Source organism: Mytilus trossulus, unplaced genomic scaffold (assembly GCF_036588685.1).
Source record: "Mytilus trossulus isolate FHL-02 unplaced genomic scaffold, PNRI_Mtr1.1.1.hap1 h1tg000158l__unscaffolded, whole genome shotgun sequence".
Taxonomy (NCBI): domain Eukaryota; kingdom Metazoa; phylum Mollusca; class Bivalvia; order Mytilida; family Mytilidae; genus Mytilus; species Mytilus trossulus.
This window is the reverse complement of record NW_026963304.1, coordinates 451,402-473,781: the sequence shown is the minus strand read 5'-3', so window position 1 is coordinate 473,781 and position 22,380 is coordinate 451,402. Positions and strand designations below refer to the sequence as shown.

Here is a 22,380-nt window from a genome sequence, read left to right as displayed (position 1 = left end):
AAAAAATTCTTGATTCTGAAAATATTCGAAATCATTAACTGACATTTGATACAAATTCAGGTTCGAGAATCATCAATTATGAATTAAAATTTTAAACTTCGCGGTATTGGGGGCGTTTTGATATTATCATCATGGAAGATCACTAGCGTAGTTGAGAAAAGGTGAAAAAACGAGTAATAGAAGACTTGTGCTTTTTGTTTTTCTTCAATTTTCATGCTGATAAACAGTTTGTAATGGTTTTTTTTTTAAACTGGCCTCTTAACTTTTGTGAAATTGAATAAGCGATTTGTCTGCATGTTCAAAGTATAATCATCGAAAATAACATCAAGAAACTTTTTACATAGAAATTTTTTGGTGCATTTTTAATCTAGTACGAAAAATCGCATTGTTTGTTGTTTTACTTTGCTGTTTAATCTCACAGACCAATCTTGTGTGTTGTGTTATTGTGATATATATGTGTATGCAATATGTATGTAGCAAACGTGTGCCAATATGCACAGGGAGTAATACCTAATAAGGTGCAATAACGTTTTGTTGAAAACAGCAGTATTACCCTGGTTTTTTTAAAGTAAGTAATTTTATTTGTTTCATATAAGTACATTTTTATAATTTGGCATAAGTACACTTCTGTTGTTCTTTTTGTAAGGTTGTTTACACGACTATGGTCTAGCGCTTAGGCTTTGTCTTTGCAGAAATGGATTGTGCAGAATGTTCCTCAATTAGTCAATTGATGATTTTACTTGAAGGAGATGTGATGTGGATTCCAATGATTTACGAAGACCAAACAAAAAACCAAGCAGTGGTTTGTTTATATAAAGACTAAACACTCAAATTGTAAGAATCAAATAACAAACAACAACACTTCATAATATTATATAATCTGCTGAGTTACACTGATAACACGAATTTCTAAAAACGTTCATTTGAAGGTACCAAGACCTTGTCGATAAATATCCGTCTGCGTATCAACTTACAATTAATACACGATTGTAAACAGTATAGATTCTGCGTAGTGACGTTGTTTGTCGTCTTAATAACGTGTTACAGTACTCTTTTATTTGTCGGTATGCCACTGCTGGTGGACGTTTCGTCCCCGAGGGTATCACCAGCCCAGTAGTCAGCACTTCGGTGTTGACATGAATATCAATTATATGGTCATTTATACAAATTTTCTGTTTACAAAACTTTTAATGATTCGAAAAACTAAGGATTTTCTTACCCCAGGAGTAGATTACCTTAGCCGTATTTGGCACAACTTTTTGGAATTTTGGGTCCTCAATGCTCTTCAACTTTGTATTTGTTTGGCTTTTTAACTATTTTGATCTGAGCGTCACTGATGAGTCTTATGTAGACGAAACGCACAATATAGAAAACTAAAGACTGAGCAACACAAACCCCATCAAGATTAGGCGCTCCGGAAGGGTTAGCAGACCCTGCACCACATGTGACATCTGTAACAAGACAGTAAGTATTTATTTAAATCAAAGGTAAAATCACAAAAATACTAAACATAGGGAGAAATCAAATCGGAAATTCCCTAATCACATGGCAAAATCAAATGACAAAAAATATAAAAAAACGAATGGACAACTGTCATATACCTGACTTGGTAAAGGCATTTTCAAATGTAGAAAATGGTGGATTAAACCTGGTTTTATAGCGCCAAACCTCTTACTTTGTACGACAGTATCATCAAATTCGTTATATTTACAATGATGCGTGAACTAAACAGACATATGCGTAATTTGGAATAAAAGAAGGGAGAAAACTCTAATTTTATGTAAGCGTACCCTTTAAACCATTATGTATGTGTGACGACATGTTGCAACTAACAATTAAGTTAAAATATGTGTTTGAAAAGAGGTGAAAATAAGCCAAAATCCAAATTTAGAAATGACCTTGACCATTGACCTTGACACTTTTTTTTTGGACAAAGGACCTCAAAGCAAATGACCATAGGTCTCTATCAATTATGTCTACCAATTCCATTTACATTTTACTTATTTTAAATCCAGAAGGGAATATAACTCTCATATGGAGTGACCGGATCACTTCGCTCAACATTATTGTTAAGATCATAAGGATAGAACGAGCAAATTGGTGAAATAATTTTTACGTAACATTAAACGGTTGCGAAGGAGATTTGTACACCAGAAAAAAGTGTTTTGGGAGAAAACTCTTACAATAAAAAGTGTTTCGCCTAACAGGGTCAGTTAATAAACACCGTCAGAAAAAAGTTGCAGAAGAACATAAAGAAGAAAAAAATAATAATAATTAACAAGGTCTTTCCACAAGTCATTAGCAGCGTCAAATGATAGCTTATAGTATGCTGATTTAAAAAAATTATGCTTTCTGTACAATATTTTTTTTAATTAGGGTGATAATTTGTTACTACTGGTTTGAAAAATGTAACTTCGGTTACATCAATTGACACTGTTTACAAAAAAATATATAATTCTGTATACTTTTATATTAAAAAAAGTACAAAAAATAGCTACTTCAAGGTTACACAGAGTCACTACCGGTTCCCTTTTCGATGTCAAATTGCTTGGCACTTAATGCAAAAAGTCCCATGGCTTTATCATGTATACATATGAGGTAAAAGCAAAGGTCAAAATCTAGAACGTCAAATTAACCTATGACCTTGACCTCAATTACAATGTCATAAACCAAGGACCTCAAATCAAAAGACCCTAGGTCTTAATTATATTTGGTTAACGAGTTATATCATCATATGCGTATTTTTAAACAAAAGAGGGGAGAAAACTATAATTTTATGTAAGCGTACACTTTAAAAGTAATCAAAAGTACCAGGATTATAATTTAGTACGCCAGACGCGCGTTTCGTCTACATAAGACTCATCAGTGACGATTATATCCAAATATTTATAAAGCAAAACTAAGTCTAGTACAAAGTTGAAGAGCATTCAGGATCCAAAATTCAAAAAAGTTGTGCCAAATACGACTAAGGTAATCTATGCCTGGCACAACAAAATCCTTAGTTTTCGGAAACAGGAAATTTATAAAAATTACCACTTTATTGATATTCATGTCAACACCGAAATGTTGACTACTGGGCTGGTGATACCCTCAGGGACGAAACGTCCACCAGCAGTGGCATCGACCCAGTGGTGTAAATAGTTACATGTATCAAAAGTACCTTTAAACCATTGTTTTTTTACCAAGGACTTAAAATCAAAACATCCTAGGTCTCTATCACTCCTGGTTTACTAATAACAACTACATATTTCTTATAAAAAATACAAGAGGCGAAATATATCCCATATGTAGTAAAATTAATTTTACGATCCTGAGTATATAACGAGCAAATACATGAAATAGTTTTGTCGTAATCTTTAATGGTTGCGAAGGAGATTTGTACACAAGAAAAACAGTGTTTGGGGAGATAACTCTTACAATAAAAAGTGTTCGGCTTAACAGGGTCAGTTTCAAAATCGTATTAACTGTTCGATATCAAATACAAAAAAAATCTAAACGACATCTTGCGAACCACAAAAGCACCGTCAGAAAAATAGTGGAGAAAGAAGAAAAAAAAATAATAATTAAAAAACAATTGGTCAAAGAACAATTGAAGGTCTTTCCACCAATAAGTATCTATTCTGATATGAAAATATTAAAATTCAGTTGAAAATGTCAGTTCCTATGGCTTAATGATGTATAAATATGAATTTCAAGCAAAGGTCAAAATCTAGAACGTCCAATTAACCTATGACCTTGACCTATATTTTAAGGTAATAAACCAAGGATTCCAAATCAAAAGACCCTAGGTCTGTATTATGTATGGTTCATGAGTAATATCCCTTTACGTATAATTCTAAATATAAAAGGGGCAAACACTCCCATTTATTGTCTACGCACCCTTCCAATCAAAATTTATAAGTTACGACATGTCGCAACTAACAATTTAGTAAAAATAATTTGTCGAAATCTTATAAAGTTAATGAAAAAGAGTGAAAATAAGCCAAAATCTAAATTTAGAATTTGACCTTGACCTTTGACCTTGACCTTATTTTCATTTCTTTGGACCAAGGACCTCAAATCAAAAGATCCTTGGTCTCTAGCACTTATGATTTACAAGATAGAAATGCATTTCACTTATATCAAATGCATAAGGGGAAATAACTCTGATATGGAGCGTTCATATCACTTCGGTCAAAATAGGACAAATCATGCGAAGGATATAACGAGCAATTTTGTAAAATAAATTTGTCATAATATTTTACGGTTGGGAAGGAGTTGCGCTCACAAGGAAAACAGTGTTTGGGGAGATAACTCTTACAAAGAAAAGTATTCGTTTACACAGGGTAAATTTCAAAAGCGCATAAACTGTTCGATATCATATACCAAATATCTAAGCGACATATTGCGAAACAAATGTTTATCGCAAGAACAAAATTAGGCGGAAGAAAAAAAAATAATCAGAAGAAAAACAATAGGTATTTCCACAGAAAAGCGGAAAGACCTAATAATTAAAAAAAAACAGTGGAAACAAATAGGTCTTTCCACAAAACAGTGGAAAGACCTAATAATAATAATAATAATCAGAAAAAAACCAATAGGTCTTTCCACAGAAAAGTGAAGATATCTAATAAAATGTATAGATTCTTATTTCAAGACATTGACGGATACGAGAACGATTCAATAATTCAAAACAACAATACCGTATTTTCTTGTTTCGCCACTTTAACAGATCATGACAGGGTTGACAGTTGTACACAATATGTACTGATATTCATTTCTAGAAATTAGCTGGTGTTAGCTAAAAAAATATAAAAACGGAAAGTCCCTAATCAAATGACAAATTCAAATGATAAAACACATCAAACGAATGGAGCACGGTCATATTTCTAACTTAATACAGACATTTTCAAATGTAGAAAATGGTGGCTCATAGTCAACATCCTCTGTACGTTTTGGAGTTAAAGTAGTGTCATGTTACAACTATAATACATTATTTTAAGAGCGAGTTGAAACCTGCTTCCGGTTGAAATAAAAAAAAAACATACTGAATTATTAACCCACTGATGACCTTGGACACGTTTTTGCTCTTTAGTTGACTTTTTGATTATTAATAAACTCATCATAGATACCAGAACTAAATATTGTATATACGCCAGACGCGCGTTTCGTCTACAAAAAACTCATCAGTGACGCTCGAATCCAAAACAGTTAAAACGTCCAAATAAAGTACGATGTTGACACATTCCTCGTTTCTTTTGTTAAATTATAGTGTCCTATGGTGTTTTTTTTTCTCTTATTGTGAACTTTACCACACCTTTTAGATCGTATACCTTTTTCTGTTGATTTACTGGTTATAAAATGTTGAATCCTTCAAATGAAGGTTGTCTAGCCCAAACACATTCATTGCATAATCCGTAATTAGCATACTTTCTCAATATTTTCTATGTGATATGCGTATTTGTTTTTTTTGCCTTTAGAGTTTTTAGCTACACTTAAAACAAGTTTCGAGTTCCACGGTGACATGTTAAACATTCAGAATGAACTTGAAATGAAAGAAACCGATTGTTCATTCAAAATTTTGTTTTATACAAATCATTTACCTGGCGTGATACGGTTTATACACATGAACAAAATGTCGACAAATACAAACAGACGATCGTATTTCTTCTTGATTGGAAGATTACAATACCGTCCTTGTAGAATAGTAAGTGTTGCTAAATACACACTGATGACCAGTTTTTTTCATGCTTAGAAGATTTAAAAGCATCGTTCTGGTAGAATAGTAAGTGTTGAAAAACACATACCGACGAACATATTAATTCATGCTTGATAGATAACTATATTGGAAGAGTAAGTGTTAATATTTGATTCATTTGCTTCAGTAAAACAGCGGTTGTTTTGTAGTTTTCTATTTTTTGGCATCACACTTTAAACTCAAAACATAGGTGCAAACACCTTTTAATTGTGTATGAAAAGATAACTACTGATCCATAACACAGCATATTCATTTCAAAAAATCGCTTCAAATTTTATAATTCAGGTCATCACTTAAGAAATTTTACGGTCGCCATCATGAGCTGAATGGCCATTATGACAAAAGTGTGTCAGAAATCATATCTAATATTCATCCGCAGACATAAAAACCTTCCATCATTACCGGACTGAACAAAGAAATAACACGACCGCTGCCGTATACGGTGCAGGAAATGCTTACCCTTCCGGAGATGTTGATGTAAATGTCCTTTCGTTTTTAGTGAGTCTTTGTTTACTCCTTGGTTTTGTTTGTTACAATCATTTGTTCTTTTGAATTCAATACACTATATAGTGTATTTTACATGTACCTACTTTCGTTTGAATGTTTTGATTACGAAAAAAGTCGTCATAGTTCAAGATGACATTTAAACTTTTTTTAAGAAGCACCTTTTGGTATTTAACCCAATTTGCATAATACTTGATGTCTGTCATTATTTTGTATTATACATGATTCAGACGAAGTTGTTTCACTATGTTACACACATTCAATAATCCCAATTTTTCGAATTCATTTACAGTGATTCGTTTACTTTAAGGAAGATAAAATATAAACCGTATAATTTTATTTTGAATAACCTGAAACTTGTCTTTAAGTTTCTTGGATAAGCATTCACTAACAAGCATAAGCATAATCAAGATGACATTGTATGGATGTAGTACACAATGTTTTCTAGATTGCTGAGACAAATGTTCTTTAAATCTATATAAATATTTTAGTCTTTGATTAGCTTTCTTAATAATATTATCAACAACTTGTTCACCAGATACAAATTGTCCAAAATGATACCTTATTATTTCACATTTGATTAACCCTCAATTTAAAAACTATCACATTCAATAGACAAATCATCTACATCTATAAATCTTTTGACGAAATAAAATGTTTTCCGTCTTTCCTAAATGTAAAGACAATTTATTATCAACAAGCCAATTTTTACATGATTTCAACATAAGCTTTCTAAAACTTAGGTTTGGAACTGAATGTGAAAAAAGAATAAGGACAACAATACCCAACGTGTGTACGATATATCAAATCAATTTTACAATGAATGTGTGCAATTTTTAAAGTTTTTTTTACCTAGTGTGAATTGATTTGAATACACGAAAAAATGTCTTAAATTAAATACCGACGACTGTATTGTGCGCATCAGGCTTGACAGATCACGTTGATTGAAACGTAAGTGTTTATATTTGAATCAGTTGCTTTATCATGTTTATGTTAATCAGTTGCTGTTTTGTAGTTTCACATTTGTCTGCATCAAACTTTGAAATCAAGTACGAGGGTGTCATTATATTTCAACTGTTGGTAATTTATCAGTTCTTGTTAATTCAATACACTATACGTGTACCTTCCTATATGTGTATGTATTGTTACAAAGTACTTTTTAAAACAATCGTGAGAGTTCAAGGTGGCATTTAAGTATTTTTAAAGTATCACCTGTTGTTTTAATTCCTAAAAGTAATAATATTGATATTGATATTGAAAGCACACATAGTATTGTTTACATGCAGATAATAGATAGATTATTGGACCAATCAGTTGAAGTTCAAATATAATAAGTATATTAAACGATATACAATGTATGTACATATCTCCTCTTCACAACTCATTTGTGTGGTTAGTTTTGTGATAATGCACTGTAGTGAACAATTGTGTCAGTAATTGAAAGACAAAAGGGGAAAATTAAAATAAACACTTGGACATTGAATTTGTTGTGATACCTTTATTTACCTGCGACATCATATTATATTTTAAAAGGCGTATGCTTAAATGCATCCTGCAATTTGATTGATACATTAGAATGGTGTCTATCAAAGATAGTCGTTGTGGTTCAATATATATAGTATAACAATAATCATGACGATGGAGTGTAGATGCAGACAACAACAGCAAGTCATATGTTTCATTTGATAATTTCAGACAGCTTTTGTTCGTTTGTTTGTAAGTATATTTACTCAGACGAAGGAGCCAACAGAACAAATATACATAATGTATTAGTGTAAGTACTGTAAAAGAACGAGAAATGTCCATCTTGTATCAATAAGTGAAGTATTGTATACTCTTGAAAATCATTGCTTAATTTCTTCATTCAATGTTTTAGTTCATATATTGTTATGATATGATTTAGCCAAAAAAAATCACCTAAAGAAAATGATTTTGTCTACATACACACACATGCCACTGTGTTGGCCCTTCAATTCAATCTTAAGTGTTCTTTGTTAATATTCTGCATATGATACAATTCAAAACAAACTAGTCTCTATATAACTAAGCATGAAATTAAGGAACATTACACACTTGGTTTAATAAAAACTACATGAGCTAATGTAAGGTGCCTTTGATTTCCCTCGTACAACAGTAATTTGAGCTTTGGAATTAGATTTGATTATTTGTAATTGGTTATTGACGTTCCATAAACGAGAGACGAAAGAAATTGAAGAGACCAAAGTGAAAACGCCCTTTAAACAAAACAAGAAAAACAGATAAATACAGAAAACAAAACACTACAGAAAATAACTAAAGAGAAACACAAAGCCCTTGGCTATTCATTATTTTTACGATAATCATTATTTCTCTTCGCGGTGTAAATGTATGTTTGGTTTAATTAGAATCAAATTGAGGTTTAAGTAATGTCGTTGCAATAACTATTTTTTTTCTGTGTTCGGATAAAACGATTCTCAAGTTATTGTTTTATTTTTGTTGATTAAACCTTTCAACTAGATTTCGACAAAAGAGACTAAACATATAAATTGTCTCTTACTATGTTGGCATTTCGGTGATATGTATAATGGGGCACTTCCTATAATATCAAATATATACAATGTGACAGGACATGCTGCTTGAATATGTCACCTCTTCAGGCTTAAACATATGTGAATAGGTCGGGAAATCTATCAGAAATATATGACAAGTCGATAAAATTCCCTAATTTCTTCACTCATCTTTCTTGAGGTTGTCGGTTGTGTTTATATTATCAACCATTTTTTTCTCTTTGGACACATTGAAGAGGGGGATAGGACGCAAAAGTATTGATATTGCCGTCATCTCCTTAAAACAACTAGAATCGAACGGTTGGCCCCTCCTTATTCAGGTTGTCATAACCATATGCGGATCCAAGAGGGGCCTGGGCCCCCCTTTTGTGAGAAAAATTTGGTTGATTATAAATTGGATCATTGAAGCATGACTAGAACGCACCCCTTTTTTAGGAAAAGTTCTGAATCCGCCACTGATAACAATTGAAAAAAAATGTATGACTGTCACCTATCAATTAGATATTGACCTTTCAGCAAAATTACCTGCGTGTAAACTGGAGGCTCTGTCTGAAAGTGAAAGTTCCACCCGATTTCAAGTCGATCTCGATTATCACCACCAAACGTGCGGTCTATTTTGAGTCAAATCTTGACTGTTTATTCGTCTGTTTCAAATTGCTTCTGCTCACAGTTGGTCAGTCAACTTCATTTCACTTCCAGCAATGCTTTCCATGTTGTTCACCGTCAGGATTTACATTTCATCGAGAGGAGCGGTAAAGAAAAATGAGGCACTTCGACGAAGTAGGCAAAGAGAGACAACTCCTGCATGACGAAGACGACGCTTCAACGAAACAAAATCATATTCATAAATTGATTCATGACATTTAATGTAAAAAATCAATACTATACATTTTGTTAGAATAGTTTAAGACCGTATTGAGAGATAATTTTAACAATTTCGGTGCTGACGGTAAAAAGTCCTCGGCATCTTCAAATCGCGTACGAAATCGGACGCCGTTAAAATTCCATTTCTCGAAAATTTCAAATACTGCCCTATTGAAATAAAACCACACCTTCTCCCTTTTTTGAAAACATTGTAGCTTAGATCAAATGTATACGTGCATTGTGTGTAAATTTGTGCTACTACGTTTTTCGATTTTGTTAAGCCACTACAATTTATATTGTATAGTGTGTACCATCAAAAGTTGAATCCCGCTGCAATCGTTTGCACCTGTCCAATCTGATGTTCCGTAGTTATCTTTTGTTTATGTGGTTCATAAGTTTTTCTCGTTTTTTGCTTTTTATACAGACTAAACCGTTGTTTTTCCTGTTTAAATGTTTTTTTTCACAATTAAGTTTATGAGGCCCTTTATAGCTTGCTGTACGGTGTGAGCCAAATCTCCATGTTGAAGACCGTACTTTGACCTATAATGGTTAACTTTTATAAATTGTGACTTGGAAAGAGAGTTGACTCATTAACACTCATGTCACTTCTTCCTATATCTATGAGCATAACATCTGAAGAACATATTAATTTATGTTATCGGAATAAAATAAAATCCAATGCGATTGATAGTTAAAAGCAGTGTATATATAACCATGACAAGGAATCCTAAAGTAAAACATGCATACGATTTTTTTTTGTAGATTGACTTGACTCTTTACACTCTCTATGATGAAAACACTTTTCCTATGTTGGTTTTGTCAGGTAAGAACATTTCTGTGTCCTTACTTTGTGGAGAACCACACTGATTCCTACACTTACTACGTCCAAATTATTTCATTATAATGTGTAAATATAATTGAGAATATAAATGGGGAATGTGTCAAAGAGACAACAACCCGACCATGTAACAGACAACAGTAGAAGGTCACCAAACGTGTTGTAAGTATTTCTACGTGACTGAGAGGATTGTCGAGCCGTTTGTTTAACAGTAAAACAATGCCAACTTAGAAATGTGTTTGACGAAGCCATTGTTGATAATGTTCAAGATACTAATAAACCTAGACGAGGGTCAGTGAACGCCACACTAAACTCCAATTATTTACACGAAACTTAAGTAAAAATAATACAAGACATGCAAAGGTCAGAGGCTCCCACTTAGGACAGGCGCAAAAATGCAACGGGGTTAAGCATGTTTATGAGATCTCTTCCCTCCTCCTTTACCGCTTGGAATTAGAACCCTGTTTTAGGACGATCAATGCATTTGAATAGGGAAATATAGTTGTAACCGTGCCCCAAGTCTCCTGGGTTAGAAACCCACTTTTAAAAAGGGCTGTATCCTCCCCTGAAGATTATTTCTGTATTGGCCTTGAATTCGGGATGTTCTATGTGGCCTGGGGCTAAGCTATCTGTGTTGAAAAGTTATCTCATTGACAATCATACCACAAACTTTTATATTAATATTGAAATTAAATTGAGAATGGAAAGAGGGAATGCGTCAAAGAGACAACAACCCGACCACAGAGCAGACAACAGCTGAAGGTCACCAACAGGTCTTCAATGCATCGAGAAATTCCCGCACCCGGAGGCGTCCTTCAGCTGGCCCCGAAACAAATATATATATATTAGTTTAGTGATGATGAATGCAATACTAAACTTCAAATTGAACACAAGAAACTCAAATTAAAATAATACAAAACTAACAAAGGCCAGGGGCACCTTACTTGGGACAGGCGCAAAAATGCGGCGGGGTTGAACATGTTTATGATATCTCAACTCCCCTCTATACCTCTAACCAATGTAGAAAAGTAAATGCATAACAAAAAGCACATTAAAAATCAGTTCAAGTGAAGTCCGAGTCTGATGTCAGAAGATGTCACAAAAAAAAGCTAAACACAATGACTGAACAACAGACTACTAGCAGTGCACTGACATGCCAGCTCAAGACTTCAATTACACTGATTCAAAGCTTATGTCCTCATCAAATGAATATCAGGCACAATCCCTCCCGTTAGAGGTTTAGTTTCATACCATCACAACATATATGAGATGAACACAACCCGTGTCATGTTAGCAACTGGTTTTTAAATAAATGTGTTTATTTCCGATGCAAAGACCCTATACGTGAATCAAAATTAAAGCCAAAATATGCAATCTTAACTAACCTGACAACAGTATCGTAACTATCTAACTTCTTAATAAGTTTATTTAAAGGTTTTGTTAGCTTCTGAGGTGAATACTGACATTTTTACCATAAACAAAAACTGTCTATCAGTCTATATTACCTGTTTAAGTATAATTTTGTTGCTCATATCTGCAAATTGCAAGACAACATGCTTTCAATAAATCAAAAAAAAAAGGGAATAAAGAAGTATATGGATATGCTGTCATAAATTTCCATAATCTGACTGCAGTAAAGGAATTTTATGAACGATTCTTGGTTTTAACGGTCATATTTCGATATACAAATAAAGATTGGATCAACTTGATTCACCAATAAAATAACAATGTCCTATCATATTAATAAAACTAGTTATATCCAATTTCATAGCAGACTAGCTATTTTATTTTATATTTTACTGGTGACTATTCAATGCGGTTACTTTGTTTTAAAATATCCTTCGTGCTTTTCGGGATTGATATTAAACGAAATAATTTACTTGTGTATAAACATTTAATGTTTGGGAATAAAGTTTTTGTTTTTGTCATTGCAATATCAAATTTTATTGACTGTCATACATTTTACATCTAATATTACAAGCTCAAGCCGTAACATATGTATATTAACAGGCTTTTCATTACACTAGTATAAACTGATAGGTGATTAATAAAGGAAATAGCAAAAAACATAATTATCTAGGTCAATGTGCCTGTTTTCAAGATATTAGCCATTGCAATTTTGGCGGGAATATATTCCATCTTGATTTTTCATAGCTTAATCATTGACAAGTGTACGTTCTCAAAAAACTATTAGAAAATAACAACGATTCTATAAAGCTATTACAGATGACTTATAATTATACATGTAAAGGATTTATAAAAGAAACAAGAGGCTCTAAAGAGCCTGTGTCGCTCACCTTGGTCTATGTGAATACTAAACAAAGGAAGAAGATGGATTCATGACAAAATTGTGTTTTGGTGATGATGATGTGTTTGTACATCTTACTTTACTGAACATTCTTGCTGCTTACAATTATCTCTATCTGAATAAACTTGGACCAGTAGTTTCAGTTGAAAATGTTAGTAAAAATTTTCAAATTTTATTAAAATTGTTAAAAGTTGACTATAAAGGACAATAACTCATTATGGGTCTATTGACCATTTCGGTCATGTTGACTTATTTGTAAATCTTACTTTGCTGAACATTATTGCTGTTTACAGTTTATCTCTATCTACAATTATATTCAAGATATTAACCAAAAACCGCCAAATATCCTTAAAATTACCAAATTCTGGGGCAGCAACCCAACAACTGGTAGTCCGATCTTCTAAAAATTTCAAGGCAGATATATCTTGACCTAATTCACAATGTTACCCCTCATCAGATTTGCTCTAAAGGCTTTGGTTTTTGAGTTATAAGCCAAAAAATGCATTTTACACCTATGTTCTATTTTTAGCCATTGCGGCCATCTTGATTGGATGGCAGGGTCATCGGACACATTTTGTAAACTACATACCCTAAAGATGATTGTGGCTAAGTTTGGATTATTTGGCCCAGTAGTTTCAGAGAAGAAGATTTTTATAAAAGATTACTAAGATTTACGAAAAATGGTTTAACATTGACTATAAAGGACAATAACTCCTAAAGGGGTCAACTCACCATTTCGGTCATGTTGACTTATTTGTAAATATCACTTTGCTGAACATTATTTCTGTTTACATTTTATCTTTATCTATAATATTATTCAAGATAATAACCAAAAACAGCAAAATTTCCTTAAAATTACCAATTTAGGGGCAGCAACCCAACAAGGGGTTGTCCAATTCATCTGAAAAATTTCAGGGCAGATAGATCTTGACCTGATAAACAATTTTACAACTGTCAGATTTGCTCTTAAGGCATTGAATTTTGAGTTATAAGCCAAAAACTGCTTTTTACCCCTATGTTCTATTTTCAGCTATGGCGGCCATCTTGGTTGGTTGACAGGGTCACCGGACACATTTTTTAAACTAGAAACTTCAATAATGATTGTGGCCAAGTTTGGATTAATTTAGCACAGTAGTTTCAGCGGATAATATTTTTGTAAAAGTTAACGACGACGGACGACGGACGACGGACGCAAGGTCATGGGAAAAGATCACTTTGCCCTTTGGGCCAGGTGAGCTAAAAATGGGGGGCCAAGGGCAATTTTTTTTAAGGAATTCAAATGGATAAAACAAGAAGATTCCGAAAATCTGACAAAAAAAACCAAAACATGACAAGCGAACATCCTTAAGTGTCAAATGAAATCTATACATTGTAATACTATACATTTAAATTTAACACGTTTAGTGTGTATGAACGGTCTCTATGAACATTTATGCTAATTATTTTAGAAAAAATAGTTCCATACCCATAGCTTTAATGAGACAAAAGAAAAGAGAACATTTGTTAATATTACAATTTGATAATCAATGGTAGTTAGGACAGATTTTTTAATACTTATTATGTTGACATAAATTTATCATATAATTTGATATATTGATAACAGATATGATCACAATGAAACAGTTATGTTCGTAATAACTCTTGATATTTTAAAGCTCGTTGTTGTTACATTGGTATATGAACTTAAATGTCCAGCTCCAGGACATTGGCGTCTGAGAGCAAGAAAATTTTATTGTGGTCAGAGCTATGTATGTTTATTACGTTCACCAGAGAATTCGTATCGAGAGACCTGTGATGGACTCGATTACAGCAGCTCAGGTAAAACTGTTATTATTTATTAACCAGCTATTACCTCTTCATATAGTCTCTTTTTAAGAAAAAAAAGTCAAATACGAGCCTTTTATATAATCATGAGAAAGCGATAGACGAAATCTACCAAGTGATATTAAAACTCAATGTCGAAAAAGAAACTTACCCTCGTAAAGGTGTATTAGCATCTCCAACAATGGACTCTCTCCAACAATGTTTTACAATGTTGGCAATGTTTTACTGTTTAACAACCGGCTCTTTCATCCTCTTAGTCACATGGAAAAAGTAAAATCACAAAATAACTCACTCAGAGAAAAATCAAATCGGAAAGTCCCTAATCACATGGAAAAAGTAAAATCACAAAATAACTCACTCAGAGGAAAAGCAAATCGGAAAGTCCCTAATCACATGGCAAAATCAAATGACAAATCACTTAAAAAAAGAATGGACAACAACTGTCATATTTCTGACTTGGTACAGGCATTTTCAATTGTAGGAAATGGTGGATTAAACCTGGTTTTATAGCGCTAAACCTCTCACTTTGTATATAAAATTCCGTTATATTCACAATGATGCGTAAACTAAACAGACATGATCAATAAAATAGTCAAAATATGGGTACAGCAGCCAGCATCGTTTTACAATTAAAAGAAACCATTTCGCGTGTCTGACATCAAAAACATTTATACGTCACATATTTTTGTCGTTCAATATTTAAACAAACAATTTTTAAAGTCACTTGGGCAATATTAGCTTGCAGGGTTAAAAAATCAAAATTATGTAAAATCAATTTCAGAAATAGACCGAGATTGCAATTAATCAAAAAGTTCTATAGAATTTCTGAGAATCCACAAATGGTTCATTTCACTAAATAGATGAATTTTGACGTTTGTGGTTCAACGTATTTTCTAATTTCTAATAGAATTATAACATAATGACATATTATAGAACAATAACATACTGATAGGATAGTGACAGGATTTTTAAAAGTACAGAGTCATGTTTTAAGAACCAACAAAAATCAAAAAGTCGCATATACAAAACACACTAGCAAAATTGAAAGAAAACACAAACACATTGACGGGATGTACAAGTACCGAGCCAAGTTAAATGGATATCATAGAAAACAATTCAACAGAAAAAGTAATATTAGTAATAGAAAAAAGACAAATGAAAATACAATATAACATGTTGTTAAAATAATAAACAACGTCAGTACGCAGAATCTAAACATCAAGACCATCATGTATTATTATTGTAAAGTTGATACGGAATATATATATAAATACTAACAACACGTTCGTTGTGTGTGGCCGTAGTGACATTTCATATTCAAAGAACGTAGTTTTGTTGTTTTTCACATTGCTTAATGTACTGTTTTTCTTTTGGTTATTCCTGAAGACAGAACGGTGACCTATTGTTGTTTATATCTGTGTCTTTTTTTTTAATTTGTCATCTTGCAATCAAAGCACGTTTTTCTATTTGTTACTGTATTCTTTTTTATAATGCAAGTAATCTATATCAAATTACTGTTATTTCAAATATAGGCAGCAAACTTATTTTTGAACCATATTTCAACAAAGCAGGATGCAGCTACAACCGATATCAGCCTTTCCCATTCTCAACTGATGGTAACAATAAGTGTGTGTATCAAAAGTCATTTTGTAATGAAAAGGGTCAAATCGTCCACCGTGAAGGAAGTATGAGAAATGATGCAACTTGTGGATGCGATTCTTCACAAGGGTACATATTTGTCACCACGCCAAAACACATCTGCTATTGTATACCATCACAAGAAGATTGCTCCTGTCACAAACTTTCATGTAATGATAAAGGTAAATGTTCATATTCAACTTCACGTTAATATATACTCTCAGACTTTGACCTCCATAGTTACAAGATAATTTGTGGCAGTGGCAGTCTTCCTCTGTAATAATCTTTTAACTATGGAGGTCAGTTTGATCCATTAGTTCTTTATACTACTGAAACATCTGTATTGATAATAAGGGATGATAACACGAATCTTCAATTTGGATTCAGATTCTAGCAATGCAAATCAAACGGACTTTTTCCTCTTAAAATCCGAATTTAAACTATGAATTCAATTAAGTTGTAAAATCTAAATTAGTTACGTTTAACAATCATTTTCGACATACGAAAATTCCTGTCAGAAATATGTCAGTTGTCAATTTGTATCTGTTTGATGTGTTTGAGCTTTTGATTTTGTCATTTGATTGTGGGACTTAATTTTTCCTCGGGGTTCTTTTTTTTGTTATTTTACTTTTATTGCATTTCTTAGTTAATTCAACTTACATAATTTATCCACATTATTAGTGTATCTGCTACGAAATGTAAGTGTAAAGAAGGTTTTAAACCTAAATGTCAAGGCACACAATCCCTCTATTCCATGTATCAGCAATAAACGTAAGTTTTTCTACTTCGATTTGACTTATGATAATGTCATATTCAAAATGTGTATTATATATTACGTTATTTTCATAATGCTTTTCAATTCTATTAGATTCTTTCATTGTTTTTTGCACTTACAGATACACTATGTCCTTTTATTGGTTCTGCTGTTCGAAATGTATCTTGTCCAAAAATTGTTATCAGACCGTAAGTTTATTGATTATATGATAAAAAAAAAAATCAGTAAAACCATTCAATATTACAGTTGCATGCTTACTACTTTTAATGAATGGATTTTTTTTTACACCACAAGAATAGTTTTTCAATTCCTTTAAACAGTCAAAACCAAAAAAGTGTTGTTGGCTATGAAAAGGCCAAGACATGCAAACCACAATTATTAAGTTAGGTTTGCTGTTTTCTGTATAATCAGTTAAAGTTTTTACATTTATTTTCTATTAAGATTGGTGAATTTTTCGAAAATAACTTTCCACAGGTCAACACAAAAGAATGAGTCCTCAACATCAGTAGACAGATTTACCGACGGTAGAAGTAGTTATTATGAAGGTAAGTAAGTATCTCATGTATGTCCTTGGCAAATTACAATAAATATTCTAATAAAATTTAACAAGAAAAAAAAGAATTTCATAGTAGGGTTATACTACTCAATGTTGCATGCTTTGTATCAAACAAAACTAACATGATCCATAGATGTTGTTATCATTGATAGTAGGGAAATTTAATAATCGGAAATATTTTGATTAGCATTTGAAAGACCAATGTTCAGTCATAGATCGACCAATAATTTAAAAAAAAAAAGGAGAGCTGGTCAGTTGTTCTCACCTGTGTCCAACATACTTAGTTTAATAGATATAGAAGATGTGGTATGAGTGTCAATGTGCCAATTCGCCATCCAAGTCACAATTTATAGAAATAAAAAATTATATAGGTCAAAGAACAACGAGCATTGGCTTACACCGAACAGCAAGCTATAAAGATCCCATTAAATTACTAATGTGAAACCATTTAAACGGAAATACCAACGGTCTAATATACTAGTATTTAAAAACCGAGACACGAGAAACACTTATGAACCACATCAACAAACGACAGATTCCTGACTAATGACAGATGAAAGCCAGAAATACATTATCTGATATATCCTGTAATCATTTCAATATAAAATACACAGAGATAGTAGGTATATACAAATAATATTGATAACACCGGATGAATGGTACGTCAATCATACAAGACCTATCATTGATGCTCGAATCAAAAGTTTTAATGTTAAAAGGCCAAATTCATTACAAAGCTACGGAAACATTATAAGTGAACTGACAGTTGTGTTGTCAAAAGTTTCCCAGACATTGGATTCTTGTCTCTAATACAAGCATGATATTATATATGTGTTCATGTACATTGATGATATGACCAAATGGTAGCGCATATATCGTTATATATGTAGGACACTAAAGTGTGTTGGAGACGCTAAAGTACGATGGTCACGCTAAAGTGCGATGGTCCACGCTAAAGTCCGATGCCTTCATACGCTAAAATGCGATGGTCCGCGAAAGTATAGACGTACGAAACGTAGTTGGATAATGACGTTAACAGTCGTTTATACAAACCAAAAAATGAACATGCCGTAAGATGAAATAAATAATTGAAGCGAACAGATCAGATATAAATGTTTACGTTTACGTTAAAATATTGTCGATTTTATTGAGGAGTATAAACGTAAGTAAAATAAAGGTACACGTTTTCAAGCGTAAATCATAAATTGTCCATAAACACATCATGTGTACATTGTAAAGTAAGATATAACATGTATTAATACCCGCTACGAAAAGGGGGAAGTTCAACCTACAACCCCTTCATCTCGCATTCAAATTAAAGCTTGTTCAAAAAAATTGTATTTATCCCGACAATGACTGAATTTTGTATTTGCAACTGACAACTTTAAGGGTATGTATTTACATTAATAGGCTGTGTAAACGGCAAGCTACATCCAATACGTCCCTCGTCCTGAACATGCATGAAACATTTGCCACTGAACAGCAACACCAACAATCAATCCAATACGACCGAGCTATTAAAAAATCATTTAAAGGAAATATAGTATTTTGTGACACCTAATCAATACTTTTAGCAATTATTACTAGGTCAGTCTTCTAAATTTAGAAACAGTCACATAAGACTACCGGTAAAGTAAAAGCCTATCGCATTATATGGTTTATCATAGCAAACTAGATTTTGCAAAAAGACTTGTTTTTAACAAATCAAATCAAATCAAATCAAATATTTTATTGTCATATAAACTTTACAGTTTGTGACCAACATATATTAATACAATAAACACAATAAACATATATACATACATATTAAACACACAAAATATGAACATTAGTGCCCTTGAACCTGTCTCTTTTGTTCAATCGCACTTAAGAAAACAAACAATCATCGCACTTCAGCGCGAAACATCATCGTACTTGAGCGTAGATCATCGCACTTTAGCGTGAACATCGCACTTAAGAGTACCATCGCACTTTAGAGTCCTACACATATATATATATATATATATATCACAGTAGCATGGGTTCGAATCCCGGCGAGGGAAGAACCAAAAATTTGCGAAAGCAAATTTACAGATCTAACATTGTTGGGTTGATGTTAGACGAGTTGTATATATATATATATATATACAACTCGTCTAAACATCAACCCAACAATGTTAGATCTGTAAATTTGCTTTCGCAAATTTTTGGTTCTTCCCTCGCCGGGATTCGAACCCATGCTACTGTGATATCGTGACACCAAATCGCCTGCACTGCAGCCGTCCCGCTAGACCACACGACCACCTGGGCTCTCAAAAAAAGAGCTTTCGGTGGCCATATGTTACCTTTCCACGTCAGTTTTAATCTAGCGGCGTACTACAGTACATGATATATTAGGCATGAAGATGTTATTGTTATATATATATTAGGTTATTTCTGGTACAGAAAAACAGTATCGCGATCGTGTATTGAAAACATATGAGCAGAAATATTTCTCGTTACAGGCAGAACATATAGATTAACATGTGTTTACTTCAGCAAAGCATTAATAATTGTTATGATCACTGTTCTAGCGGTAATTGGTATGTATATTTTCAATATAATGTTCGATAACAATAAAATGTTATGCTATTGATAATCAGGTGAACAGATCTAAAATCACAAGCAAAAAACTACCCTGATCATACTTAATCCATATGATTTCTTTCTCACTACGTTATCAGGTAATTTAAAATAAAATCAATCACAAAGCTAATGTTTTTAACTTTCCAGTTGTAATCTTTCTAATGGTAAGCAATACCATACCACCTGCTCCATTGGATGGCTTTTTCATTTCTGCTCAAACGTAACGCGTGTTCTCACTATGTAATGACCCTTCCATTAAACAGCTTCGATATATTTAAAAAGAAGGAGGATATGTTGATTGGCTGTTGCAAGAGACAATTGCCTTGTCAACGCTCTATAACCCTAACACAAAAATCCTACATCATTACTTCGTTTGCAATGACATCGGATATAATTGACTTTATAAATGAAGTTATTTAAATCACTCTAAGCATTGTAAAACTTGTTTTAAACTTTTAAACTTATTAAGTATTCTGATTCTGTACGAGTGTATATGTTACAAAATGAGGAGAAATGATCTCTCAATTTTTCTCGATTTATTTACATTTTTTTGTAACTGCATTAATTTGGGTCATGTATTCATATTATTTCATGTTTTTTGTAGTACTTTTATTTCATTTGACACTGAACTTGTAAGGAATTTGATAAAATAACATTGTAAATATTTGTAGGATTGTTAGAGTGGAATGATGTTTTATATGGCGATCGTTCAACAGATAACAACACAACAGTACAATTATTGGTAGATCAAGATGTATCTGATAATTCGTTTAATGAAATGGAAGGCGATTCGATAGAAATTGAACGGTTACAAAAAGAAAAGAATAGGATCTTAATGGGAGAACTTTTATCTGGAGACGAAAACGGTTATATCAAATTTCTAACATTTCTAAAAGGATATTCGGAATATGATGACCTCGTTTATGGAATAGAAAACACAGTTGTAACAGATGACGATAGGATAGCATTTCAAAATTGTCAAAGGAACACTTAACATAGAGCATTAATATGAACGATGATCAAATCATGTATGACCATGTGTGAACGAAACTTTTAAAAATTATTGGGACAAAACTCAATTTCTGATAAACATGTTGTTCCTTCGATACTTAGGATTATTTGTGTAATTCATTGCTATACAGAAAACTAGAACACGCCCGCAGCACCGTCGACTGACTTAAAGTAACTTCATCTTATTTGAAGCCTTGATTTCGAGCATTCGTATTGTCCTCTGATAAATTCATGCTGGTTGTAAGGGGCAGTTTATCTGCTTACATAATATTTTTCTATTTTAACTCGTCTTTATTTTTTTCTACAATGAACTAACTATTTTTTTATATTGTTTCTCTTAATTAACCAAAATAAATACTGATGTTGAGGTGCACAAAAACAAAATTGTTTTACAGCTTACTCTTGTGTACCATAGACATAAAACAACTACGGGAAAAGTTCCAGTTTCTCCTGATAAGTGAGGATTTTCGGTATAACTTGACTGGGCGGTGTTTAACCGGTTCCATTATTTAATACCACTCCATCTATAGACAGGTGTGTCCAGATAAACTCACCAATGAAGTGGTCAGTTATTTATCTTTTGAACTCCTGGATATTTTTATATCTCTGAAATAAATTTTATCTCTTTTTTTATTTATTTCAACGCAGTACACAACACTATCGCATGTAAAACTAGAAATGAATCTAAAACAATAATCCACAATGCTTTCAAATATAGACTGGAAGTATAAGCAACAACGGTATTATTTTGTGATATCATATGGCATTGTATCTGTATAGTGTACAAAAAGGTGAAGCATGCTACACAGCGGAACAAACTGTGCGCCTCTCATTGCCGACCTCTTCTTATTTTCCTTTAGGTCAAATCTTACAGACACTTTTTAAAAACAAGACGTTCAATGAAGCCAGATCATTTAATTTCACATTCAAATATATTGATTATGCTCTTTCCATTAACAATCCATTCTTTTCTGTTGGGTTCCATTTTTATATTCTCATGAACAAGACTTTAAAGACACAATAGAAACGTCTTCTTCCGCTTTGATTTAGACTGATACCTCGAATAAGACATAAGCCGTCAACTTTGTACAAAATTCTATGACAAACGAGACGAATACCGCCCCCCCTTTCCCCCGGCAGTATCAATATTCCAGTTTCAACAGGCTAGGATACAT

General features: G+C 32.7%; 1 protein-coding gene across 2 annotated transcripts; it reads left to right on the top strand.

The window, feature by feature from the left end:
• Positions 1-699: 699 nt before the first annotated feature.
• On the top strand, positions 700-21,505 carry LOC134700476 (uncharacterized). 2 transcript variants are annotated; one of them, XM_063561870.1, is made up of 8 exons: positions 700-834; positions 10,414-10,474; positions 14,453-14,615; positions 16,154-16,441; positions 17,156-17,222; positions 17,509-17,579; positions 20,074-20,151; positions 20,866-21,505. In XM_063561870.1, the coding sequence occupies exons 2-8, from the start codon at positions 10,439-10,441 to the stop codon at positions 21,186-21,188; spliced, it is 1,026 nt and encodes a 341-aa protein (XP_063417940.1). In that variant the 5' UTR covers positions 700-834; positions 10,414-10,438; the 3' UTR covers positions 21,189-21,505. The 2 variants fall into 2 exon arrangements, with proteins under 2 accessions (XP_063417940.1, XP_063417939.1); XM_063561869.1 differs by lacking the exon at positions 700-834 and adding an exon at positions 7,941-8,015.
• The last annotated feature ends 875 nt before the right edge of the window (positions 21,506-22,380 follow it).

Bases quoted from the DNA above. Each gene is read 5' to 3' on its own strand.
- LOC134700476 (XM_063561870.1), top strand. From the start codon at position 10,439: ATGATGAAAACACTTTTCCTATGTTGGTTTTGTCAG. The intron at 14,616-16,153 runs GTAAAACTGTTA...TTTCAAATATAG, and splicing joins ACTCGATTACAGCAGCTCAG to GCAGCAAACTTATTTTTGAA. The intron at 17,580-20,073 runs GTAAGTAAGTAT...TTCTCGTTACAG, and splicing joins TAGAAGTAGTTATTATGAAG to GCAGAACATATAGATTAACA.